Below are 23,664 nucleotides of genomic sequence, written 5' to 3' on the forward strand. Positions count from 1 at the left end.
GTTTTTTATGTGTTTTTTTTTATTTCTTAGAATCAGATGGAGCTCGTGAAGGAATTCTACGAGCCAATCACACCTCAAGTCCTAGCAAGTGTGCAGTATAATGCAGAACAAGAGTACGAGTTCTCTCGACGAGATGACTCGTTGAAAACTTCTGGCGCGTCAGTCATGGGATGGAGCGATTTCCGCAAGATAGAGGAGTCATCAGTCAAGTTTGTGCTCTCCAAAGGGTTCCCGAATGTACGGGCGCTACATTTGGTGAACTTCACTTGGGATACGCTGTCGACTCCTGCAACCTACGCACGGTTCTTCAATCCTGCAATCCCAATCAAGGTTTGTTTTTTTTATTGTTTTAAACTTATTTAAATCATGCGTTGACAGTTTTTTTCTCAGGTGCAAGTCCTGCAGGTGGTTAACCGCGACGCTCTGGTGATTCATCGTGTGCTCTTTAACCCACACACCCAGAGTTCATCCAATTCGCTGGAGTTGCTGTGGCGTGTTCGACTGGGAGATGAATACGTGGTTTTCGACACAGCCTTGCAACACAACGCCGTTCAGCAATGTCTCGGTGCATCTTACAAGTGGACTCAAATGACGACGTCGCTGGGCTTTGCTCCATTAGACGTCAGTCGCGACAGTGGCTGCGTGCTCCGTCATGGTGGTTGGATACGCACCTCCATCACCAACGTCAAGTATTGGTTCATGGAGATGTTCTTCATGGCGTTGCGTTTCGAGAGCACCATGGTAGCACCAGTATTCTCACTGCCATCTGAGGAATGACCCAGACCTCTACATGATATACGAACAGCAAAACTGGATATCCGGATCGAACGGATAGATAGGTTTTAAACCATCTCACAGGCATATAGCTTCACAAAATGTGTAATGGCTACAGAATATGATGAGTAATCGGACCAAAACGTAAATCGCCTCTCGTCTCATCTCCCACCATTGACAAGCATGGCACCTGTGCCACCCCTTCCGCTGCACGACCTGGCTCCGTTGCTGCTACGCCGCGAGCGCCAATGCAATGACATCGACGTGGAGCTATTAGCCGATGCATTGCGTGGGGGTCGCGAGGCCAATCGCCGTCGCAAATTGATGGTGGAGTTGGTGCGTCGTCATCCAGTGCTGTCCCAACGAAACTCCATCTACCAGAACCACGAACAGTGCTGCGCTGAGGGCTTGAAAAAGGCTTTCCACTACATCAAACTAGTGCAAGATCAATGTGTTGACGACCCTCGCGACCAACAGGAATTGTACGTGGCACTGGGCGAGCGTTTGCCACTCGAAGTGCATCGTGCCATGTTCATCCCGACGCTCGAGAACCAGGCAGATAGTGCGCAGCAGGCTAAGTGGTTACCGCTTGCAAGAAGCTTCAAGATCATTGGAGCCTATGCGCAGACGGAATTGGGTCATGGATCCAATGTACAGGGCATTGAAACTACTGCAATGTACGACAAGGAAACACAAATGTTCGTCATCAATTCCCCGACGCTGACGAGTCGAAAATGGTGGCCAGGAGGTCTAGGCAAGACCGCAACGCATGCTATTGTGCATGCCAAGTTGTATATTGATGAAGATAACAAAGGTGTCCAAGCATTCATTGTGCCTTTGAGGTCACTGAAGAACCACACGCCGCTACCTGGGATTGAGATGGGAGATATCGGGCCGAAGGTGGGCTTCAACTCACTGGACAACGGATACGCAGTCTTCCGCAACGTGAGGATTCCAAGACGAAACATGCTCATGAAGTATGCAAAAGTACGGAAAGACGGGACGTTCATCAAGCCCAAGAGCTCCAAACTCGTGTACCTGACCATGACACAGGTACGAGCGTATTTGATCCTCAAGCTGAGCTTCATTCTTGGAGCGGCCACGACCATCACGACGCGATTTAGTGCTGCTCGCGTGCAAGGAAAGAGAGCAAAATGTAACGATCTGACGAAGGAGTATCAAGTGCTGGACTACCAGAACCAGCAACACGTGCTTCTACCGCTGATAGGACTGGCCTACGCAGCCAATTTCGCGGGTAGAGCGATAACAGCATTGCATGATGACACGTTGGAATTGGTGAAGAGAGGTCACGGCTCTTTTGCGACGCAAATTGCAGAGGTTCATGCTGTGTCTTCTGGTTTGAAGGCGTTGCTGGCAGACCGAGTGAATGATGGTATCGAGCAATGCCGTCGACTGTGTGGAGGTTGCGGCTTCCTCCAGTCTAGTAACTTGGCTCATCTCTTTGCTGAGAACGTGGGTGCATGCACATTCGAAGGCACCTTCGACGTGCTGGTGCAACAGCATGCTCGGCACCTCTTAAAGGCACACGCTCGTCTGAGTCGCAGTAAAGTTAGTGGAGTTGACGAAGAGGAGACTCCTACCAGCTTCCTACGCTTCGCTGATCTGTACAACGACCCTCGTCTTCGATGCAATGCCTACCGTGCGGAAGACTTCGGAAAGTTCCATGTGCTTACGGATGCTTTAGAGGTACGCGCGGCTCGCTCGATCCAGCGACTTGTTGAGGCTATGGAGACCTCAGGAAACGACAGAAACTCGTGTATGCTGCTCATGACCACAGTGTCGACACACCACGCAGAGTTAATGCTGCTGAAGTCTTTCATCTCGGGAGTGTACTCTTTACCAGCGGGTAAGACGAAAGCAGCCGTAGCACAGCTTTGCCAGCTCTTTGGGGCGTCACTACTAGTAAGGGGGTTGGGAGTTTTTCGCCAGGATGATTATTTCTCCAACGCTCAAGGGGAAATGGTGCACCAGCATCTACAAAAGCTGCTGGTTCCAGTGCGTCGAAATGCTGTACGGTTGACAGATGCCTGGGACTTCAGCGACTTTGAACTCAACTCAACTATCGGTCGGTACGATGGAGACATCTACCGTGCTCTTGTGGAGCAAACAAAGCGTGAGCCATTGAATGCCTCCCAAGTGATTGATGAATATGACAAGTACCTGCGTCCCCTAATTCAGTCGGCACTGTAATTTGAGTTACGTATTCGCGATTACGTAACTCATTACGGAAGGTTTACAGTAAAACCCTAATTTAGAGTTAAAGACCCCTTAATACTACTGTAACTCTTAGCGTCGCTTGCAAACTACACGCCTTCCGCTGGTTCAAGTACCCAGCCAGTGCTGGGGTTGGGTAGTCCTGGAGCTAGAATGTTTATAGGCAAGTGTAGACGAACGTCGGGACACCATGGAATATCACACTCGACGTCGATACGGTATGCACAGGCGATGAGGTCGCTTTTGGTAGATGGTTGTAGATGGCCACTGCTGGTCGAGATCAACGTAAGCGGCTGTGGTTGTGATAGTGATGCACCCGGAGGCACACCAGGGAATGCACTCTCGCACATGAGCTTGGTAAGCGTGCGATAGGAACCTTCTTTAGTGATCTTCACTGTGATATCCTGGTATAGTTTGCAGCGCATAGCTGTGATCTCAACCGTGGATCCATTGGTGATGTTACATTGGATTTGAGCGGTCTCCCCGGGAAAATATACGCTCTTATCCATTGCCACTGCGAGTTGACATGTACCACGGTTAAAGCAGCACAGGAACTTTACATCTTGAGTGGTGGAGTCCTCGCTTGGGACGAGCTCTTTGAAGTTGCGTTCATGAACGACCAGATTGCAGTCTGCCTTCAAGTCCGAAGAGAAGAACCCGTTGACATCGAGTGTCGCTTTGAACTTGTACTTGATCTTAGCTGACAGATTCACGATGTCTCCCTGCGAATACCCGGCGATGTGGAACACTCCAGGCAGCTGAGCTGGGAGCTGGTACTCGAACGGATACGAATAGCGTCCTGGAGTATAATTTCGACCAGAGGTAGCGCAAATAACAATCTTTTGCTTGAAAAACTCGTTGCCAAGATGGACTTGGTCACGGTGAACGGTTGTTTCGCCATCACGCGTCTCGTGTCGAACGTGCGTAAGCTCCACTTTCTCCTTACCCGATACTTTGAGCACCAACGCTGTATTTACAGACCTTCAGTTTCAGCCATGATACGCTAAAAGTGATGCGAATGAACGTCTTCTTACCGTCGCACTCGATGGTATCGTGGATGGAGACGTGAATGGTTCCAACCACAAGATCACCAGCAACATAGGACGGCTTGTCGACTGTGATGCCGATCTTGCCCTTGTCACCAAAGCCGAACAACTTGCCCAGCTTCCCCATGCTCCTCGAAGAGACACCTAAAAGTTTTCTAAAACGGAAGTGCCGGCCATACACGACGCTTGACCTTACGATAACTCAAAAGCGTTCCTTGGCGGCTTATCACTTCACTTCGGGCCAGTGAAGCTGTGCAGTGAAACAACGATTAACCGTACAGCGAGTGGAGCACGAACCTGGCGAGCTCAACTCCATCTTCCAACCACGGAGATCCTAAGTTATCACTTGGGACGAGCTGCTGCCGGTTGGCTGTGGCAAATGCCTACGTGGCTGAACGATGGCGTCCGGATATGCTAAGCATCGAGCCCTTTCCTCTGCAGTAAACGCATTGTGCCTAAACTTCTGCGCTAGGTATGGACGGTGTGGATGCTGTTGTGCTGGGGAAGGAAGTTCGGTTGAAGGCGGTTCGCTTCAACGAGAACTTGTGACTTGAGCCGGACGCCGGTACACCTGGTGTGGAGGCTCCACAGGAGCGATATGATGAGTCAAGCTCAGCTCGAACGAGATTTGCTGGTCGTCGTTGGCTTACGGCTTTAACCTTGAAGCGGCGGCGCTTCAAGAAGCTTGCGAACGCTCGCGTCGAAGACGTTCAGCGTCACATCGAAGTGGAATACAATCAAGGCGACAACTCACCTTGAAACAGAACAAGTTGCCAATTGTACATGCAACCTTGCAACTTCCAAGTTGGAAGCAAGGCAAATGCTTCCATTGCGAGATGGTTGGTTCTCTTGCGCTTCAACTGAACTGCTGTGTCCTTGCACGCCTGCTGTTGTGGACGTTCGTGCAGCGCAAAATGCTTGCGCTCCACCGAGCGTAGACAAGGCACAAGGCGTGATCCCAGGCCTAGAAATGATTCATGATAAAAAATTCATCAGTCAACGTTCATCGTGAATCTTCCTCGACCGTGAAGTTCACGAACCTTCGGCCGAGAGTATGCAGATTACGCCTGACGCTCTGCCTTCCTTCTTTGCTCGATGGCAGACGACGTCCGCGACAAATCTGCCTTGCATGCGTTCGGTTGCGAGATATCAGGAATGTACGGGGCTCATTGCCCGCAGCGCCGTACATGTTGAATGATATCCAGCCCAGGTCAGGTGCAGCAGCTCACTAGACACTAATGGAAGGCATTTGATGCTGGAAACTCAATGGTAGATGCTGTATTTCTTTGGTACAGGAAGCTAGCACGCAATCAATTATACATGTATAGCTTGAATACATAGGGGGTTGGTCGCGTGCACTTCCTTTCGGCTACACGCGTCCGAGGCGGGTCGATGATAACGAAAGGAGCTCAGAAGAGCAGCTCCAATAATTCGCTAGCACAGTCTTCGAGCGTCGGGAATGCACCCGAATCGCTGGCTGTAGAGTCCAACGGCACGAGGTCGTCTTTGCCGAATGCATCCATCTTGATCACGGGGTCAAACGTACCCACGTTCAGCCAGGTGTTGCCGAGCGTGTCATCCGGGGACACCGGCGAGCCGGCAATAGAGACAACCGATGACTTGGAGTCGAGGATCTCGATAGCGTCCGCAATGGACATGTAGATCTTGCTGGCGTCGTCCATGTGCGGACATTCCTTCTCAGTGCAGGTGCAGGGTAGTCGCATCTTCGAGTAGGAACCCAATCCGAGTCCGCCGGCGGACGACGGTGTCTGCAGTGTCCGCTGCGCTAGAGCGCTATCGACTGCGATGCCCCGGTGGGCATTGTGCAGTCCGTGCCGCGCCGCCGCCTGTTTGCGCTGTGCCTCGCGCAGTCGGCGCGCAGCTTTCAACCGGTACTTTTGCGCGTGGGTCATGGTTTGGCGTACGTTGCGCGTACCGACGTAGGCGGCCACACGCTTCCAGGGTCCACTCGAGAAGAGCTTGACGCCTTCGAGGAAGCGGGCGTGCTCTTCCTCCGTCCACATACCAACGCCGACCGATGGTTTGCTGCTGCTGTACTGAGGAGCGGATTGACGCATTGCAGTCTGTAGGCTCATGATGTTTTCGCAGAGAATTGAGGAATGGAAAACGATTGCGGTGGTGTTGCAGTAGTTTGCTGTGGGGTGGAGTAGTGGAGTAGTGTCCAGCTCGCTTTTTTCGTGTTTGCTCGCTGCCGCAGATTTGTGAATGAAGGCTCGTGGAGACTTTGAACGGCAGAGACACTTCAGCTCAAGGAGAGCGTTGATGCGGCCGTAGTACCCACTATGCTCCTCTTGGTCTCCTCAGTCACACGCCCATCATGGCGCTCGAATCCTTGATGCGAGCAGCTATTGAGCCAAAGGCCCTCACCGCACAGCCGTAAACCAGCGCTTCAAAATCCAGCCTGGCCGGGGATGCTTCAACGGTGTTTACTTTTGAGATCCTGTAGGTGTCGCGAGGCAGATTATGACCAGCTTCCCAAACCAGAATTTCACGCTGGAGGAGTAGAGCGGCCTTGTCCCAAAGGTTTACAGATAAAGCAACAGCAGGCGCGTTGCTCGACACATGGTAGGGGGCTTGCAGGCCTGATTGTAGTTATCGGTGTTGTCATCCTGAAGAATAGTTCACTACGGTGGAAACCCTAGTGCTGTCAACACAGAAGGGTATCTTTACAGTACTTTGCGTTCGATTACTAGCGCAGGGGCTGGAACCACGTGAAGCAGCAACATGAAACCACGTGGCTCGAGTGACGTGAAAGCGGAGCGCCGGGTGCTCGATTTGTCCTGATGTTGTCGGCAGGAAGAGGACATACCAAGCCTGCAGCGTACGGTCAAGAAACGTGACAAAACTACGGCTGCTCTTCGTCAAACCACGAGAACCTTGACGCTCAAGGTTAACGTGAATTTTACTAACAAGTACAGGCCGCGAAACATCGATGAGTTTCTCGTTCTAGAATTTAAGAGTGAATTGCACAGGAGATCAGCTTGAAGCGGAGCATTCGGATAAACATAACTAAATGCGTCAGCGTTTAACAAGGTGGTGCCGGGAAGGTTTCCTGTCGCATCGGGTGGGCCGGGGCCGACAGCTGCAGCTCGGAGCGGCTATCCCCATGTTAACTGCTTCCTTTGACTGTAGGCTGACAGTATTGCTTCAACTTGATCAGTGCAGCTTCCAGAAGCACTCCGAAGCGAGTGCAGCTCTCAGCGGATTGTCGTTAGCGCCGCTGGGCGTGTCGCGGTGGTGGACCATAGCAATGTCAATCACGATTTACGAAGCGCTGAATGCGAGTCCAGGAACAACAGGACGAACCGACAGTGGTGCATAGCATTCCTTTTCGGCGTCGGCATTTTTGGCTTCGAAGCAATCTATGCTTTTGGTGCTTGTAGACAAGATGGTGCAGAAGCCTGGAAGCGCTCAGAAGCAGGAACCTTTTCGAAGCGGCAGCCACTCGTTTAACAGCGTGCATCCGCGATAGGCGGACGCACGAACGAGGAGGAGCGTGTGCATGCCCATCGACAAATGCTGACTCGCTGAGCAGCGCGAATGGGGCGGCCATCTGGTGAACGCGTTGAAGCTGTCCGTCGACATTGTTTATGGTGGAGCGAGTGTTGGTGCTCGTCAGCTTCAGGAGCTTCAACGTGAATAATCCTCGTGGCATGCTTTCGCAAGACTCGCACTGTAAAACAGATCGCCATCGCGAAAGCATGCGTCGGAGGGCGTCATTAACCCCCCTCTCAAAGCATCGGAGCTCACCGACGTGGATCGCGTGATGCCTCAGTGTTATCTAGAATCGTATCCCTGGGATCCCAGGCTTTGAAGGATTCTCGCTGAACTTTCACCCACGAAGTTTTTGCTGGCATTGCTCGCCTAGCCGACATCAAATACCCGACAAAAGACACCACCCCGCGTGGAGAGGTGAGGAAATACATGTTGAAGCTTTTTTATCTATCGTCCTTATTAGGCTTTGTATTCAATTCTTTTAAATTAACATCTCGAATACCGCGGTTGGACTTATCCTACCTTTGATGAATTCATACATACTTGATTCAGTTGCGAATCATGTTTTACGTGACACTAAATGTTAAAATAGTAGTTGAAGTAGCTCTGTGGCGCATTCCTCAAGTGTCGGGATGGTTGTGAGGTCCTCAAGGAGGTCGATCTCCTTCATATCCAGCATGGTTGCATCCAGACACGCTAATTCCTCCGGTGATGCTGATTCTATGGTGTTGTGATTGCCCGACGGCAAGGTCTCAGTAGCTAGAAGACTGCTATTCCTTGGCGAAGAATGGTCGACCGGAATCGGCTCACACGCGAGGTGATGGCAGATGTTGTTTTTTGCCGCTCCCATGGACCGAAGACGCTCCTGCACTAAGGTTTCTTCACTCACATAATGTCCGAAGTGCATACGCATGAGCGCCTGCTTAGTGCGCAGGCCGCGCAGACGACGTGCAGCCTTTTGACGGTACTTCTGCGCATGGGTCATCGTTTGCCGGACGGTGCGTGTACCCACATACGCGGCGACGAGTTTCCACGGGCCGTTGGTGTAGACCTTGATCGCCTCGAGGAATTTGGTGTGCTCCTCTCTACTCCACACACCTGTGCCCATGCCGTTCGGACTTGTCTGTCCTCGCGGGGAGGACTCGTCGTCCGTATACGACGACCAGGTATCAGAGTCGACCTCGATCAAGTCCACCGACTGTCGCAATTGTTCGTCGTTCACTTCGGTGTGCGTGTCGGTCGACAGAGCTCCGACTTGAGCGTTGGAAGCGTTCATTGTCGAGATAAGCGAGCTGAGCAAGAGCTACGTCTTTGCAAGGTGGACTTGGCTAGACGAATGTGCTTAACACCGAGCAAATTCGCGAATACTCGAGGTGTAAACTAGCTTTTGGCCGCTGGCGATCCTTGAGCCCTGGCCTTTTCTGTTCTTGGCGTATGAGTCGTGCTCTCATCTCCGTAGCGTTGGTTCATTTAATAGCGGAAATCATTGGCAGCGGTTGCTGTAAACCTCGGAAAATCTACACAAGCGTTTCGTAACGTTCGCATGTTGGCCGATGACCGTGTACCGCGTCGATATCGCAAGTTTTCCGTGGATTTTTTTGTTGGTCAAGCAGAGTCGCCGCTGAACTCTACACCCGTGGTGCTTAGATACCTCACATGAATGTTTGGTTGTGATTGAGTTGCAGAGTGTCGTCGTGAGCTCGCTACGATGATTGAGGACGCAACGTGTCTTTGTAATCTCGGGTGAAGAGGTGAGATAGTTTTTCAGCTCAAGGAGTTAGAGTCGCTTTTCTTTACCGCTAGTCGTTTTTCACGGTCGACTCAGCGTTCCCAGAGGTCGACAATATGATATGTCCAGACGAGCTCCGCTAAATTAGAAGGCGTTAGCGCCGCAACATGTGAGTGTACAAGACAGCGGTGAAACACGAACTAAAATAGAAGTATCAGAAGCAGAATGATACCCTTATCAAGTGCTCGCAAAGCAACTTACCTAGTGGCGGCGCCGACTATGATGTTGAGGTTAATTTCGGCTGGAACTTGAGAAAGCTGAGCCTGGTTTGCCTTTACAAAGTATAGCACTCGTCTGACGCGACCTCCAAACAGTACAATCGATCCCTTTAGGGTGATTTGGTTTGCGGGGTGTGATCAGCGATATAACTGTACCGTTCACTCCTCGTGCTGGTCAAATGAGTGGCGCCACCAGCAAATAGTATAGGATACTTTCCTGTTCAACGCTAGAAGCCTGAAAACTGTTAGTCCGCTCTTTCTACAGTCTTGAGGAGGGTATCCATGCCGCCTACCGATACAGTAGCTCGACCGCAACCACGAATTCGGTGCATTCTTGCAAATTCTGGTGGCCAATCTGATATTGTGTGGTATTGATAACTAGCACATATCGCCCCCCGTTACCTTCATGAGTCTTAATTACTTTCACTGAATCAGTGGCAATCTGACAAGCAATCGAGACGCCCTTCAAGACCCTGAGGCAGCACAGCGTTGCATGTCGCCAGCTCTACGATTTCTGCGACCACGTCGGTATCGGTATCGGTAAAGTTTTCTGTACCGCACCGTAACGTAATGGTTGCAGTCGAATGGCTTCAGACTTAAGATTCTTGACTCAAGATTCTTAAGTAGCTACATGACCCAAAACTGTCCTTAAGAGTTAATGATTCGACTGGATAAAGACGTTGAGGATCTAACCGTTTAATTTCATAACGTAATTATGATTATCTATGTATTCAGGATATTAGTTTAAGCATTTATAGAACATACTCATTCTAAGCCAATAGGGTTTTGCGTCATTTGAACACGATTAGAATCCGAAGGCTTTGTGACTCTTTGCGATGTCCGATATCTTGAAAAAATGAACGAGCTGTGGAGCTCGTCGCCGTGTGCTGATGCTTCGGACGACTCGATCCGAGAGGTGCCGGTCGCATCGGTAGTGCCCCGCGCACTGGGGGTGCCAGCCAAGGTCAGACGCCGACTCACGGAGCTGCAGGGCGTGGCGCAATTGGGATTTGGGGGTTGTGGAGGCATGTACAACTACTTCCTGGGTGTGGCGTCCGTCTTGCAGGAGGAATACGACCTTCGAGATGTGATATTCTCCGGCGTGTCGGCTGGATGCTTCCCAGCATTGATACTGGCGCTGGGTATGGATGTCAAGGAGTTCTTCTTCAAAGAGAACGTCCCGTTGATTGAGCAAGCGGCAGAATGCTCCTATGCTGGGCTGGGCAAGTACGTTACCTAAGTATTAGGGCGCATGACAAGCGAAATACTGACGTTTGGAGTGATTTCTACCGTGTAGATGGATCCCCATGGTCAAGCGCAACATGTTGAATGTGCTGCCGTTGGACGCGTATCAACACGCAGACAAGAAACTCTATTTCTCAGTCACTGAGGTGCCTGCATTGCGCAACCACCTCCTTACGACTTGGATAAGCAATGAAGAAATGCTGGACTGCATGCTGTGCTCAGCTCATGTGCCACTCTACACGACGTCGCTGGCGGCATCATACCGCGGGAAGCGCTTCGTCGACGGTGGCTTGACTAACAACAATCCAGTGCCCCACCCGGATGCACCACACAAAAACTTCCAGATCTGGAAGTGGCGCTGGTTTTCACCCACGTGGATACTCGTGACAACAAACTCCGACTGGGCAGTCGAGTTATTCCGTATGGGTCGTGAGGATGCTACCAAGAATCTACACGAGGTAGATGACGTGTTCTTCTAGACCCAGTAAACCGGTTAATCGCTGAAAGGGAACATATCTCGTCCGAAACAATACGTTCTGTCCGTTGTAGCTGAGAGACAAGTAATTGACAATATCTAGAGCTCTATCTAACGTGACGATAAAGACGCCTTCACTATGAAACATGAGAATGAGTTGCTCAGCAGCCAAACTGTACGATAGCTCAACCGTTCCAGACTCAGGAATCATGCCGCATAACAGATCGTGTAAGGCGTGTAGTACACGGTTGGCCGCTGCAGCGTTCATCCCCCCCTTCCCCACGATCCACATCGGCTCAAATAGCCCAAGTGAGAGCGATATACCGAGCTGTGTACGTAAGTTGATCGACGATATTGAAAAAGACAAGTGAGTACCAGCTTGCCAGACCTTATCTTCTTTCTGCAGTTGAACGCATCAGGTGCCACATGCATCACATTGAGCGTGTCAAGCTTCGACAATGCACTTGTTCGCATCACGATGAGCGTATGCTCCAAACATGAGCGGATAGTTCTCTGCAGCGTCTTTATAAGCGAACAAATGGTAAATGTCTGAATAGATGGTGTAGATCTGCAACTCGATCAACTGCTTCTCCACACTCAACACCACTTCTCCGTAGTCGCCGTACTCACTTGATTCCCGTTGGAACCCGTCAGATTCAGTATCGTTGACGCATAACCCGACAGGTTTGTCTCTACATACGTGAGCACTTGGTAGTGTTCGTCGTCCAGGGTCAGATCTGCGTCAGGATGTTCCGACTTGAGTTTTGTGGACTCGAGTCTGGCTCAAGGTTCGTAGTAAATCTGCGCATGTGCGCGCGAGTTGCCCTGCCCGTCACAAGTTTTTTTGATCTCCAGTTCACTCTGTAGAGGTTTCGTTCCGAGCGCATTGCGTGCGTCCATGCCCATGCAAGAAGCGAAGACGGCCAAAAATGACGTCGAATCAATGGCGATCGCTCTAAAATGGTGTCGTCCAAGGCGTCCTGAGCCATATCGAGTGAGTATTCTACGATGGACTTGTCTACCCTCTTGCGACTGCCGCATGAAAATTGGTAGAAATCGTCGCACGGTCGATGAATGTGTCAACGAGGGATGCCACATTATCGGGAATGCTGGGCGGCAGTGCCAGCAAGAACGCACACCGGGCGATAGAATAGGACCATCAGCTCAGCGCGTTTTGTCACGTAGCGCCACCTCGAAGCCTTTAACTGCGCATGGCGGCCTTACTGAGTCGAAACACACAATGGCATTAACCATCAAGAAGCGACTGAATTTCCGTTGACAACCATGATCGCATGTGATTATGCCCAATGAGTTGTAGCCACCGCAAAATGGATCACTTTTAACCTGTCATATCGAATTTTGTACCATCTGTACCACCATAGTCTAAACGTATCCATTAATCACTTACCCTCTACAACCTTATTCTGAAACATCGAAAAGTCTTCGCTTGATCTCATTCTTGCATTCCCGCGTCCTGTGCGCACTTGGATCATGTTGCCGGACGAGGCCACATCGGTCGTCAAAGCCGAGGAAGACGTCGACGTCTCCGGCACCCGCACGAAGCGTACGAAGTCCAAGACGCGAGCCAAGAAACGCGACGCCGAGATGTCTGGGCGACGCCCCAGTAGCGAGAAACCCCGTCGCTCGACGCTGAAAAGTCCGCAACAGAAGCGCGAAGACTCGAGCGCCAACCTCGTGGGCTCGTCAGCGTCCTCTGGCGACTCGGACGAGCGCGACTCGAGCTCCAGCAGCGACAAGAGCCACAAGAGCCACAAGAGCAGCGAAAGCGGAGGCGTTACACGGCGTCGCAGCAAGCGAAACCCTAAATCAAACCCTAGCGACACAAAGAGTGAGCGTCGCTACTCTTCATCCACCCCAGAGCCCGGAAAATTCAGGTACTTAAAGCCTGACGAGATCCAAAGCGGACAACTACCCGACTATGACTTCGCAGTCATCGTGAACCGCAAAGTCCACTTACCTGGCTGTATGAAGCGAGCAATTTGCTGCATCTGTTGCTGTTCCACTTCCGCTGGCCAGTCGACAGTGCCCAGAACCCCCATGGACAGTATCGCTGATGCTAATCACGAACGCTCAGGCTTTAAGCGCCTGTGTATGGCCAGTCCACCTGTGTTGAATGAGAGCGAAGACGAACACCGTCGCATCGTGAACAAACTGTGCAGCCAAGGCCTGCTCGTGGATATCATCGATGGAGGCGATTCCAAGGGCGAAATGCACTCTGGATACCTGATTCTCCTGATTCGAGCGCCTGATACCGTGGTCATGTCCTTGGTCAAGCAATTCCGGACCAAGATGTGGATGGAACACGGCGCTGTGGTGGACATGGAGCAAGACGTGGCTCAACGTCGAGATGACCCCACGACTCCAGCCGAACGTATTGAAATTGTGGATTTTATTATCGAGCAACGCGCACGACTGTCGAAAAGTGATATCTGGATCCACGACCTCTTCCCCATGCACAACCAGAGCGTGACCAATACGTTGATCCACCGATGGGTTACGTCCTGGCGGTTGCATGAACTGGACGACAAGAAAGTTTTGCGTTCTTTACGCTACAATTTCGGTGAAAAAGTGGCGTATTATTTCGCGTTCCTCAAATATTACAACACGTGGCTGATTCCACTCGCTGCTATCGGGATTTTACTGGAACTTCTACGTGGAGTGATCTCCATGACGTCGTATATGCGGTTGCTGCCTTTCTGGGGTCTTGGGGTGTCGGTGGTGTGGGGATTTGGCTTCCTCAAGTCCTGGGAACGCGAGAATGCGTGTATGCAGTATGATTGGACGGGCAAACTGCATGTGAAGCAGATTGAGTATCGCAACAAACAGTTTTACGGAGAATCAAGGGTGAACGCCTTAACAGGAGAGACGGAGTTGGTGTACCCGGCGTGGAGACGACTGCCCAAGTACTTTTGCGTGTTTCTTTTCATGTTGTTGCAAATGCTGATCATGCTGATACTGGTGGCCAGCTGGGTTACGATCTATGAGATCTTGAAAGCTACATACAAGGAGAGTTACATCTTCTCGGTCCAGTGGCTACTGATCTTACTTGAAGGCATTGTTTTCGGGTTCTTCGTGGACGTTGTGCAGTGGAATATGGTGGTGACCAAGATGGGTGCGTTGTTCACCCATTGGGAGAATTACCGGACTGAAGAACAGTACGAGAAGGCGTTGATCCGCAAGCTTTTCCTGCTTGATTTCCTTAATTACTACACGTGGTTCTTCTCGCTGGCTTTCGTCTTTGTGATCCCGGGACTCGGGAATTACTTGACGAACACGTTCAACCACATGTTCTTTGGCGACGAGATGAACTGCTGCTTCGGGCCTTATGTAGACCAAGACGGCTCGTGTACCATGTGTCCTGTTGGAGACAAGGACGCTAATTGTATCGAGTGTGTCGGCTTCTTCACGTTTGATCGCCGTCACGTGGATTTGAGTGCCATGTTCGTCACCCCCATTGTCATCACGCAGTCGTTGAACATCTTACTGAGATTGGTGGCCCCCATACTAGTACGCAAGCGTCGTGAAAAAGCGCAAGCTCGTGCTGATGCTCAAGCGCAAAAGCGTGTTCGTGAAGCAGGCTCAATGAAGATTTTGGGCTCTTTGGACTACGAGAACCAGAAGGAATCGCAGTTCGGCAACAAGTCCAGCTCTCGATACCTGGAGTATACCCCATCAGAGATCGAGGTGCTTAATAAGAAGGCACGGCAGATCCTTTTCGACAGCGAGCAAGACACGTACGACCCATACGATGACTTCCACGTTTTGACAGTGCAGTATGGATTCACTGTCATGTTCTCGATGTTATGGCCACTAATGCCGTTCGCGTGCTTCCTGATCAACAGCGTCAAGGGCCGTACTGATGGCTATCGACTCTGCAAGACACTGAAGCGCCCGATCCCTCGACGAGCGAATGGTATTGGAGCTTGGAAGGGGATTCTCACAACATACGCGTACATCGCAGTGATTGTCAATGTGCTGCTTATCTGCATCTCGACTGGCGTGCTCGAGTTCTTTGATGAAACGTGCGTGATTGACATTGAGCATCAACTGGAAAAACAAGGGAAAACACTGGACGATTTCGTGTTCGGACCGAATTTTGGCTGTCTGCATATTGCTTGGCGCTTGCTGTTTATTCTTCTGCTGGAGCATTTGTTCGTGACGGTGGCGTATGTGGGGATGCAGCGTATTCCTCATGTGCCCAGTTGGATTAAGAATGTCATGAGCTCTCGGGAGAACAAGTTTAAAACGCTGTTACGTGAACACGAGCTGGAATTATTCCCTCCTAACACTAGTGAAGGGAATAGCGGTACAGCTGAAAATGATAAGAAGACGGGGTCATCTGACCCGTTCCGGATCGATATCAAGCGGCTTGTGGGGTTTGGAGGGAACACTACCAGCATGTCGAGTCACAGTACTCGCTCTTCATCCGCTCAGCCGTCAGCTCCACCTTCGACGACTGCGGTGCCTCCTCGCTCGATATTAATCGACCCCATGACGCCACTCTCACGCGCTCCTAGTGATTTGGAGTTCCCGACCAGCACTGGAGTTCGCACCAAAGCTCGTGAAAAGCTGGCACGGCAATGGTCGGATGGCTCAGACCACTAATTAAGATCTGTAGCTAAGGTTGCAAGGCTCAAATGAAAGTAAATATGTATTGACGTTTCTTGAAAGTTGGTTGCAACAAAGAACAAGAACATTAACCCCCTTCATTCTTTTGAAGGTGGTTTCAACAGCAATGGAAACGTGACTACCGATTTTTCGCTCAGGTTGCTGTTGCAGTAGTCAGGGATACAGTATACTTCCTCCTCGCGAAATGATTGGTCTATTTAGTTTTTGTAGGTGGAGATAATGATTGGGTATACTAACAAGTCAAAATATTTTTTGTCAGAAATATCAATTTCGATGAAAGGATCAGCTTCAAGCGCAGTCGCAAAAAGACTTTTTGGGCATACTTGTACTTCTGGAAGCTTGGCTTCACGCTGCAACTTCTGCTTTCCTATGTGCGGTAAAATGTATTCGTTTCCACCTTTGGTCTGTAAAATGCACAACATGACACTCTGCAGAGTCAGAAATACATCGTTTAGAGTAGTATGCGGCAACACATCGAAAGCTGACACGACTGCAGCTATCAAATCATCAACACAGTAATGTGGGGTGTTAAGCTGGATGGTCTGGATCGACGAGAAACAACGGAGATCGAGCACATATAGGTCCGGTGAATTGGGTGGCTGGCAGAACAGACGAATGATCCATCCATCGGCAGTCCCAGCTGCCACGATGTCGGGGTCGTGCGGGGAGACGTGGGGCTTGGCGTTATCTTGCTGAATCAGAATGGGCTTGTCTTAATCTTGTGCGGGCCACTTACGCTTGATTGTAGGTGTGACCTCCTTCAGCAAAAACTCCTTGATGACGTCTCGGTCGATAGACGCAATATTCCTCGTGAGAACTGTCCCTGCTGAGCGGTTAGCGCTGTTTCGTTGAGCGGTGTAGTCCTCGACTAGCGGCCAGATCCCAAGCTTGCCATCAAACATGGCTTTGCGATGGTAGTCGTATCTGTACAGAGCCCATTTAGTATCATAGTAATCCATATAACAATTTATCAAATCTCGTAAGTTTTACCTCGGACGGGCAACTGCTGCCAGAAACATAGTCTTAGGGATGGATCGTTTGCTTCGGCGGTGGCGCTCTGGAAGTTCTTCGTCGGGGAGAACCAAGAAGGTGCGCTCAGTGCCTGTTAGGTTGGCCTCGGTGCCTGTCAGCACTTTAATAGCAGCGGCTTCAAACTCTGGACATTATACGATCTCGGCATCCGGGGCTAAGATAAAAGGCACATACATAAAGCTAATATAATAAAATAGATGATGATAATAACTCACCAATGTGTGTCGAAAATGACACTTCGAGAAGTCCGTAAAAAAAGCCTCAGCGTCAACAATTGTCAACGACTCGGACTGCAATCTCTTGGAAACAGATTCCACATCTCGCAGTATGTCCAGCAGCTGCTCCATCGCGTGGTGGGTGGCGCGGCTGGGGATAAGCCTGTCGAGCTCGTTGTCGTCCGCCAAAATAAACTCGCGAAGTGGGAAATACCAGCCGAGCACCGCGTCTCTTGGCTGAGGATGGACAAAGTAACGTTTACTTTATAAAAGAAACAAAAATAAAATTAAATTATGGTAAAATACAAAAATAAAGTATGACGTACCGTAGCTTTGCGGCTTGCACTAGCGTGCGCAATTTACGCGAAAGGCGTTTCACTTGGTCAATCATATTCTAGCGTGGAGCCAAGAACAGGTGGACAGCAAGGTTGAGGTGATGGCTTGCGCAGCCAACAAGCGACACGCCCATAGACGGACAAGTCGCTTGTTGACGGAGCAGTTGTCGCCAACAATAAACAAGCAGTTTTTGGGCGATTAAAACCCGGCAAAAACCGCTCGATGGCTACTTTATGTCCCTCCGCATTGAGCTGGTCATTCGGCTCATTCATGACAGGAGCCACGGACAGCAGCGGGTACCGAGGGCCGCCGGAGGCGTCGTAGCAGGCGAACACCGCCAGGAAATGCTCCGTTCGATGGCTCCAGCCATCCAGCATTAGCCGGAAGCTGCCAGGAATCTCAGCTGCAACCGAGCATTCGACGGCATGAGTGACCCGATGCATTGTTGACGCAAGCGATTCCGCAGAGATGGGACTGAGATTCGTAAACCTGTACAAAAGACATAATTAGTTAGATTACAAGATAATAAATGCAATAGGTAGCCACTTACCCGAGAGTCTCCTGCGACTCGCAGAACGAAAAGGGGAGGTTGCTAGTAATGATCCAGTGCAGCCAGCCGTACCGGGTTGACGCTTTCTTGTTCACCCACGGCATCAGCGTGCCGGTACTGGTCGAGCTGGCGTCGCACATCTCCTCTTCGAACTCTGTGCGCATCTGGCGTACATGAGACACCAGATTGGTGTAGCCCATGCCCGCCGTGTGCTTGCGGCACTTGCTGCACGCCTTGCACTGCTGGAATCCGGTGATCTTGCCCTCCTCATCCAAGAATAGAGAGAAGTAGAACGTAGCAATTTGTCTGGGCGAGAAGGCTTGAGCCGGCGCAGGTGCGGTCAGGATGATGTCAGCCATGATGCTCAAATTGGTAGGTGGTCGGATGCTGGTCGTATATTGCGGAATGAGTTTCTGGTGGCAGGAAGCTGGAACAAACGGCTAAAGCCAAGTAGGCACCATAGTTGGTCGGTTGTGATGCGCTGTAAAATAAAATATCCTATTTTTGCACATTTTAAAAATAAATTACGGAAATATTCGGAAAAATAAATAAGTGACCAAAAGAATATAAATATATTGCGTCCTCAGTATATTTTTCGGGATTTCTGGAAAATATGTTTGCAATCAATCGAACGTGATGACTCTGCTTGGTGAGCGAGGACGTTGACGAATAACCTGAAGTACCCTTCGTGACTTGAGGTTCAAGCCCTGAATCAAGGCGGTAGAACCACGGACTATGGCCACATTTTATGCCTGCTTCCATTCTCTCCGGCATAAACGTGCTGACATGGTGGCACGAGCAAGATAAAACCATGGCAAGAAGCTGCTCGGACAACCGCATATTTACTGCGTCATTAGCCAGCAGAATAAAGAACGCGTTCTATGCTGATAGAAAAATGTGTGTGCCGTTCGAGTTGTCTATGACGCTGCCCAGGAAATTGATCTCAACTTCAATCACAATCGTCGGATCTATCTCATTCCCCTCAGTAAAGTCCGCACTCAATTCCAAATAACTTCTCATCATTCTCTTAAGTCCGCAATCGACTGTTGCAAGTGAGTCAAAAGCACAAAGTCCTCCATCATGTCGGTCAGAACGCAATTTGCCATGGGCAACAAGGACTCCATCGACAAGAGCCACGACACTCCCTCGTCTGCCGCACAAGACGCGCGCAGTCGCGTGCTTAGCGCGTTGCAGGCCTGGGATCAGCTCGAGCTGCTCGCATTGCTGAGCGACAAGCCCGACAGCCCGTTGTATCAACAGCTGCTGCACTTTGACAACTGGTATAAGGGCGGCGTGGACGGATACCTCTCCACTGCCACCAAGTTATACGCGGAGCTGCGTGGCGAGCCAGATCAAGATGAAAAAGCCGACGTGTGGAGTGACTGGCGTCCGTCAAACCCTTCGACTTCGTCCGAATTGGCAGCACTCGACTCCGTTTGGTTCGCCGAATTGGAGCAAAAGGGGCTCGAGAACTTGGACAAATGCTGCTTTGTTATAGTTGCCGGCGGTCTCGGTGAACGTCTTGGTTATCAAGGGATTAAACTGCGTCTCCCAGTGGAGACACTGACCCATACCAGCTACCTTGAGGCCTATATACAGCATCTATTGGCAATGCAGAGGCTCGCAAATGCCCAAAGCCAGACATCAGTCCAAATTCCTTTGGCTATTATGACGTCAGACTCGACTCACGAAGCCACACTGAGTTTCTTAAAAGAGCATAAGAACTTCGGCATGGCTGAAGGTCAACTGGTCCTCATCAAGCAGGAAAAAGTGCCTTGTGTGGACGTGATCGAGGGCTCTGAACCTAAGCTCAAGCTCGTTATTAAAGACGAACTGCTAGTGATGAAACCTCATGGACACGGCGATGTGCATACGCTACTACACACGTCTGGATTGGCAACCAAGTGGCAACAAATGGGCAAAAACTACGTGCATTTTATCCAAGACACGAACTATCTGATCCTCAACGGCGTTCTACCAATGCTTGGAGCTTGTGTGAAACACAATTGGGGCTTTGCATTCACGACTGTGCCTCGAAAGGCCAAGGACGCATCTGGAGGTATCGTACGCTTTACGTCACCATCAAACAAACACTCGACGTTATTTAACGTTGAATATCACGAACTGGACCAGTTCTTACGCACAAGAGCTAAGACGGAGTACCCTGATGGCGATATCAACGACCTGGAGACTGGGTTCTCGCCATTCCCCGGTAATATCAACGGTATCGTTGCTGCTCTGGACTCGTACGTGTCTGTCCTCGAGACGTCCAAAGGTTTTGTGCCTGAAGTCTTCAACCCGAAGTTCCGAGCCAATACAAAGTGCGCCTTCAAGTCACCTGCTCGCTTGGAATGTATGATGCAGGATTATCCCAAACTTCTGGTTCAGTATCAGATCCAGCATCATGACTGCAACCAAGGTGTTGGTCTCGTGCAATTCCCTTCGTCTGTGGTGTATTCTCCATGCAAGAACGACGCTGCAAGTGCAAGTGAAAAGGTGAAAAACGACATCCCTCCACAATGTGCCAGCTCTGCAGAACACGAGGTGTTTGCCGTTAACCGCTTGAAACTGAAGGCTCTGGGTGTGTCGATGCCAAAAGAAATCAAGCTCAGGTCGTACCTGGACGTCCCAGTAGACTGTTCGGGTCCGCAGATCGTGTTTGGATCGGGTTTTGCACTGAGCCAGACGACGCTGGCCAAGAAGTTCACTAACCCGTCTGCTATCAAGCTCACCGCTCGCTCTACACTGATCGTAGAGGGTGCGGATGTCACGTTTGACGCTCTTGATCTCGATGGCGCGGTGCGTGTTGTGGCCTGTCCTGGTGCCGATGTGAGGGTCAAGTCGCTGTGTGTGAAGAACGCTGGCGTTGAGTATGAGTCAGTGTCAAGTGACAGTGATCCTGTTGAATCAATGCGTGGCTACCGCCTGAAGCAGATCGAGGTGAAGGAATTTCGCTTCGACACTCCTGGTAACTATGAAATCGATGGGTAAGGGAACGGCTGCATTTGTAGAGAACAATTTTTTTGTAAAGAGTGAAAATTGGCGAATGAAACTTCAATCCTTTTCATTGACCGACACAATTATGGATTCGTTTGCGCTTGAGTTTGCCTTGCTCCGGTTTATCTAGCACATGGCGCTCGAAATGTAGCAACACAACGCATTCCATTACGGGGGGTCATAGGAATCGACAAGGTGTTGCATCTTTTCATCCAGCGAACAACTGCTGCACGCCAACATCAGCAATCGGATTTGTTATAGCAGCACTTGCGCACCAGACGAGGTACTCTCTCCCCCCCCCCCGAGTATTTCAAGCGGCACTCCCATAGATCGTTTGCATCTGGATACAACGGAGCAGTTCGATTGAGCTATTCTTTTGTCCGCAATGGCATGTAGAATACTTTAGTAGTTGAAGCACTCGTCTTGAAATGTTTATATAATCCGGTCGCGGTGAGCTAGCGAGAAGAAATGAGCAATGGCAATACAAACGATCATATAGACACCGGCTTTCCAATTCCTGGTGTGCCCGTGGCGATTCCATACTAAATGTCTGCAATCAAATTCATAAGTACTTGCTCGGCAATTATTCTATGCGAACTTCGTGCAGAATAATAGCGAGTAGTATAGCAGTACTACTGTAGTGAGAATGAGAATGAAAATAGTAAAGCTTAAAAAGATGTGACTGCCTCAGGAAGCCCCCAATGCACTCTAACCGAAGTTAAAGCGTCTTTATCAAGTACCGACACCTGATATAGAGAAGGTATTCCTCACGCAGCACAATACGCTATTTGCACTGCGTATATCACTAGCCGGACGGAAAAAGCCAGCCAGTGGAAAGTAAAAAAGTGCGTTTCAAAGGGTTATCTACAAACATTTCGACAGAGAGATGTTCTGGCGCTCCTCCTCCATTCGATACACGAGAAGGTAACAGCACCATCTCCGGTCCCGCAATAGGCTACGGAGACAGGCTGCTGAGAACGCGGCGCGAGAAGCCGAAGCCACTCCACCTTTCTCCCCCGTGCATCAAGTCCCAAAGCCTTTCGCCACCCGAAGGCAGCAGAAAACCTCAGAAACTCGGACGAAGAAGCACCAGAAGTCCATGTAGGCCTCATATTTAACTGCGTAACCACGGTCGACGCCTACCCGCTCCATCCAGAGGACGGGGCTAAAGAAGGCAAGGCTGGTAGCTGGTAAAGAGAGGCACCACGGCGAGATACAATTGCACAAATGCTCAAAATTCACAACTGGTGGTCGCCAGTGGCTGGCAGCTACAAAGTTCACAAACTTTTTACTTCAAGAACCTTTTACGTAAAAAAGGGTGGATGTAAAAACTGTAGTTACGGACAAAATCAAGGCGTCCGTCTCTATCTACGGGACGTTGAATATGTGTCCTCCTTACTCGCCGTACTCCATGATGGCAAGCTCCTTGGAATCCGGTACAGCCATGGTGCCTCGTCCAGTGCTAATCTCATCGTCGTCGCTGTCGAGATGAGCCTTGGCAGCAGCAGAAAGCTGGTTCGACGCATCTTCCTCCGTCTCCTTCACCGGCAGAGCCGGAGCTACACCCACCAGCGAGCTGCTGCTCTTGTTCGTACGCAGATATTTCTCCCACGCGTACTGCTCACGCTTGTACAGCTCCAACGCCGCACGCGCATCCTCAACGGAGTCGTGCTGTCCGGTCTGGATCTCCTTACCCAGAACTTCCGCCGTCAAGTTCTTCAGCGACTTCGGATACAGTTTCTACAATAGAAGCATAGAGTTAATACCATGACCAATAACGCTGAAGTTATCAGATGCCAATACGTACCGTGCCGTTCATTTTGCGACGCATGTATGGGCGGTAATAGGCGGTATCACGGATCAGGTGCTTGGGAGGCGTGAACATGAGCGCTTGGAAGTCATTCTTCAATGCATGGCCCACTACGATCTTGTCCTGCAACAGTTTGCCCACCTCCTTCAGGCACAGTGCAAAGGGGATAGCGTGTCGTAGCGAGCTGGACTTGATGCCGCTGACGTGCGTTCGGAAGTCCGTGACCTTCTCCACGGGACGTACGTGCTTGTCGTACAACACGTTGCCGTCGTAGTCGACGATACTACATCGTGCCAATACACTTGTCTTGCCTGAGAGCCCCACGCCCACCATTTCGCAATCCATTCCAACGATAAGCGAGTTGTCCACCCACTCAGCAGTGCGCGCCTTCAAACGCTTAGCCTGTTTCTCCTGCTTGACACGTTGCTTTTGCGCCTTCACGTCAAGATCATGCTTCTTCCCAACTGCCTTGCCGCCCTTGTGACGTTGATCCTTCTGCTGGATCTTGCTCTTTAGCGCCAACCAATTCGAGTTTGCTACAGCAGCAGGTTTCACCTTCGCCTGCGTCTTCTGCACCACAGATACGCTCACTTTCTTCGAGGTTGATACCTTGTGCTTCTTCTTGCCATGGTGCGCTTTACTGTCCACCTTGCCGTTGCCTGGTTTCGTCGGTGCAGAGCCTTCATTACGCTTCCTCTTGCCGCCCATTTAGTCGTTAGTTGATCACTTATTGACTGGCCTGGCGTAATTTGTTAATTTAGTCGGATTTGTGATTA

General features: G+C 50.5%; 13 protein-coding genes across 14 annotated transcripts; 6 read left to right on the forward strand and 7 right to left on the reverse strand.

Moving 5' to 3' along the window:
- On the forward strand, positions 1–777 carry PPTG_00509 (hypothetical protein; the record flags this gene model as incomplete). The annotated part of the gene is made up of 2 exons (XM_008891904.1): positions 1–330; positions 391–777. The coding sequence occupies exons 1-2, from the start codon at positions 37–39 to the stop codon at positions 775–777; spliced, it is 681 nt and encodes a 226-aa protein (XP_008890152.1). The 5' UTR covers positions 1–36.
- A 64-nt stretch (positions 778–841) lies between these two features.
- On the forward strand, positions 842–3,102 carry PPTG_00510 (hypothetical protein). The gene has a single exon (XM_008891905.1). It carries the CDS (start codon positions 958–960, stop codon positions 2,983–2,985), a length of 2,028 nt encoding a protein of 675 aa, XP_008890153.1. The 5' UTR covers positions 842–957; the 3' UTR covers positions 2,986–3,102.
- PPTG_00511 (hypothetical protein) lies at positions 3,099–4,182 on the reverse strand (the record flags this gene model as incomplete). The annotated part of the gene is made up of 2 exons (XM_008891906.1): positions 3,099–3,976; positions 4,044–4,182. 2 exons carry the CDS (start codon positions 4,180–4,182, stop codon positions 3,099–3,101), a joined length of 1,017 nt encoding a protein of 338 aa, XP_008890154.1.
- Positions 4,183–4,792: 610 nt separating this feature from the next.
- PPTG_20752 (hypothetical protein) lies at positions 4,793–5,186 on the reverse strand (the record flags this gene model as incomplete). The annotated part of the gene is made up of 2 exons (XM_008892950.1): positions 4,793–5,019; positions 5,096–5,186. 2 exons carry the CDS (start codon positions 5,184–5,186, stop codon positions 4,793–4,795), a joined length of 318 nt encoding a protein of 105 aa, XP_008891198.1.
- A 117-nt stretch (positions 5,187–5,303) lies between these two features.
- On the reverse strand, positions 5,304–6,528 carry PPTG_00512 (hypothetical protein). Its single transcript, XM_008891907.1, has one exon. It carries the CDS (start codon positions 6,149–6,151, stop codon positions 5,465–5,467), a length of 687 nt encoding a protein of 228 aa, XP_008890155.1. The 5' UTR covers positions 6,152–6,528; the 3' UTR covers positions 5,304–5,464.
- A 936-nt stretch (positions 6,529–7,464) lies between these two features.
- On the forward strand, positions 7,465–7,719 carry PPTG_20753 (hypothetical protein; the record flags this gene model as incomplete). The annotated part of the gene is made up of 2 exons (XM_008892951.1): positions 7,465–7,533; positions 7,612–7,719. 2 exons carry the CDS (start codon positions 7,465–7,467, stop codon positions 7,717–7,719), a joined length of 177 nt encoding a protein of 58 aa, XP_008891199.1.
- A 292-nt stretch (positions 7,720–8,011) lies between these two features.
- Positions 8,012–9,250, reverse strand: PPTG_00513 (hypothetical protein). The gene has a single exon (XM_008891908.1). The coding sequence runs from the start codon at positions 8,845–8,847 to the stop codon at positions 8,155–8,157; it is 693 nt and encodes a 230-aa protein (XP_008890156.1). The 5' UTR covers positions 8,848–9,250; the 3' UTR covers positions 8,012–8,154.
- Positions 9,251–10,392: 1,142 nt separating this feature from the next.
- On the forward strand, positions 10,393–11,756 carry PPTG_00514. Of its 2 annotated transcripts, XM_008891910.1 has the most exons (3): positions 10,393–10,805; positions 10,876–11,473; positions 11,540–11,566. In XM_008891910.1, the coding sequence occupies exons 1-2, from the start codon at positions 10,435–10,437 to the stop codon at positions 11,300–11,302; spliced, it is 798 nt and encodes a 265-aa protein (XP_008890158.1). In that variant the 5' UTR covers positions 10,393–10,434; the 3' UTR covers positions 11,303–11,473; positions 11,540–11,566. The 2 variants fall into 2 exon arrangements, with proteins under 2 accessions (XP_008890158.1, XP_008890157.1); XM_008891909.1 differs by having other exon boundaries at positions 10,876–11,756.
- A 992-nt stretch (positions 11,757–12,748) lies between these two features.
- On the forward strand, positions 12,749–16,208 carry PPTG_00515 (hypothetical protein). Its single transcript, XM_008891911.1, has one exon. The coding sequence runs from the start codon at positions 12,790–12,792 to the stop codon at positions 15,922–15,924; it is 3,135 nt and encodes a 1,044-aa protein (XP_008890159.1). The 5' UTR covers positions 12,749–12,789; the 3' UTR covers positions 15,925–16,208.
- Positions 16,209–16,661: 453 nt separating this feature from the next.
- Positions 16,662–16,967, reverse strand: PPTG_20754 (hypothetical protein; the record flags this gene model as incomplete). Its single annotated transcript, XM_008892952.1, has 2 exons — positions 16,662–16,872; positions 16,939–16,967. The coding sequence occupies 2 exons, from the start codon at positions 16,965–16,967 to the stop codon at positions 16,662–16,664; spliced, it is 240 nt and encodes a 79-aa protein (XP_008891200.1).
- A 107-nt stretch (positions 16,968–17,074) lies between these two features.
- Positions 17,075–18,440, reverse strand: PPTG_20755 (hypothetical protein; the record flags this gene model as incomplete). Its single annotated transcript, XM_008892953.1, has 5 exons — positions 17,075–17,134; positions 17,196–17,457; positions 17,522–17,589; positions 17,669–18,020; positions 18,082–18,440. 5 exons carry the CDS (start codon positions 18,438–18,440, stop codon positions 17,075–17,077), a joined length of 1,101 nt encoding a protein of 366 aa, XP_008891201.1.
- A 706-nt stretch (positions 18,441–19,146) lies between these two features.
- On the forward strand, positions 19,147–21,165 carry PPTG_00517 (hypothetical protein). The gene has a single exon (XM_008891912.1). The coding sequence runs from the start codon at positions 19,162–19,164 to the stop codon at positions 21,070–21,072; it is 1,911 nt and encodes a 636-aa protein (XP_008890160.1). The 5' UTR covers positions 19,147–19,161; the 3' UTR covers positions 21,073–21,165.
- Positions 21,166–22,323: 1,158 nt separating this feature from the next.
- On the reverse strand, positions 22,324–23,628 carry PPTG_00518 (hypothetical protein). The gene is made up of 2 exons (XM_008891913.1): positions 22,886–23,628; positions 22,324–22,818 (listed from the first exon to the last, which is right to left on the reverse strand). The coding sequence occupies exons 1-2, from the start codon at positions 23,594–23,596 to the stop codon at positions 22,474–22,476; spliced, it is 1,056 nt and encodes a 351-aa protein (XP_008890161.1). The 5' UTR covers positions 23,597–23,628; the 3' UTR covers positions 22,324–22,473.
- Positions 23,629–23,664: the final 36 nt, after the last annotated feature.

The sequence above is a fragment of the Phytophthora parasitica genome, assembly GCF_000247585.1.
Source record: "Phytophthora parasitica INRA-310 unplaced genomic scaffold supercont2.1, whole genome shotgun sequence".
NCBI classification, from domain to species: Eukaryota; Oomycota; class Peronosporomycetes; order Peronosporales; family Peronosporaceae; genus Phytophthora; species Phytophthora nicotianae.

Excerpts from the sequence above, each read along its gene's own strand:
- PPTG_00518 (XM_008891913.1), bottom strand. The coding sequence starts at position 23,596 with ATGGGCGGCAAGAGGAAGCGTAATGAAGGCTCTGCACCGACGAAACCA. Across the intron at positions 22,819-22,885 it reads GTCGCAAAATGAACGGCACG|AAACTGTATCCGAAGTCGCT; the intron begins GTACGTATTGGC and ends CTTCTATTGTAG.
- PPTG_00513 (XM_008891908.1), bottom strand. The coding sequence starts at position 8,847 with ATGAACGCTTCCAACGCTCAAGTCGGAGCTCTGTCGACCGACACGCAC.
- PPTG_00517 (XM_008891912.1), top strand. The coding sequence starts at position 19,162 with ATGTCGGTCAGAACGCAATTTGCCATGGGCAACAAGGACTCCATCGAC.
- PPTG_00510 (XM_008891905.1), top strand. The coding sequence starts at position 958 with ATGGCACCTGTGCCACCCCTTCCGCTGCACGACCTGGCTCCGTTGCTG.
- PPTG_00515 (XM_008891911.1), top strand. The coding sequence starts at position 12,790 with ATGTTGCCGGACGAGGCCACATCGGTCGTCAAAGCCGAGGAAGACGTC.
- PPTG_00512 (XM_008891907.1), bottom strand. The coding sequence starts at position 6,151 with ATGAGCCTACAGACTGCAATGCGTCAATCCGCTCCTCAGTACAGCAGC.
- PPTG_00514 (XM_008891909.1), top strand. The coding sequence starts at position 10,435 with ATGAACGAGCTGTGGAGCTCGTCGCCGTGTGCTGATGCTTCGGACGAC. Across the intron at positions 10,806-10,875 it reads TCCTATGCTGGGCTGGGCAA|ATGGATCCCCATGGTCAAGC; the intron begins GTACGTTACCTA and ends TCTACCGTGTAG.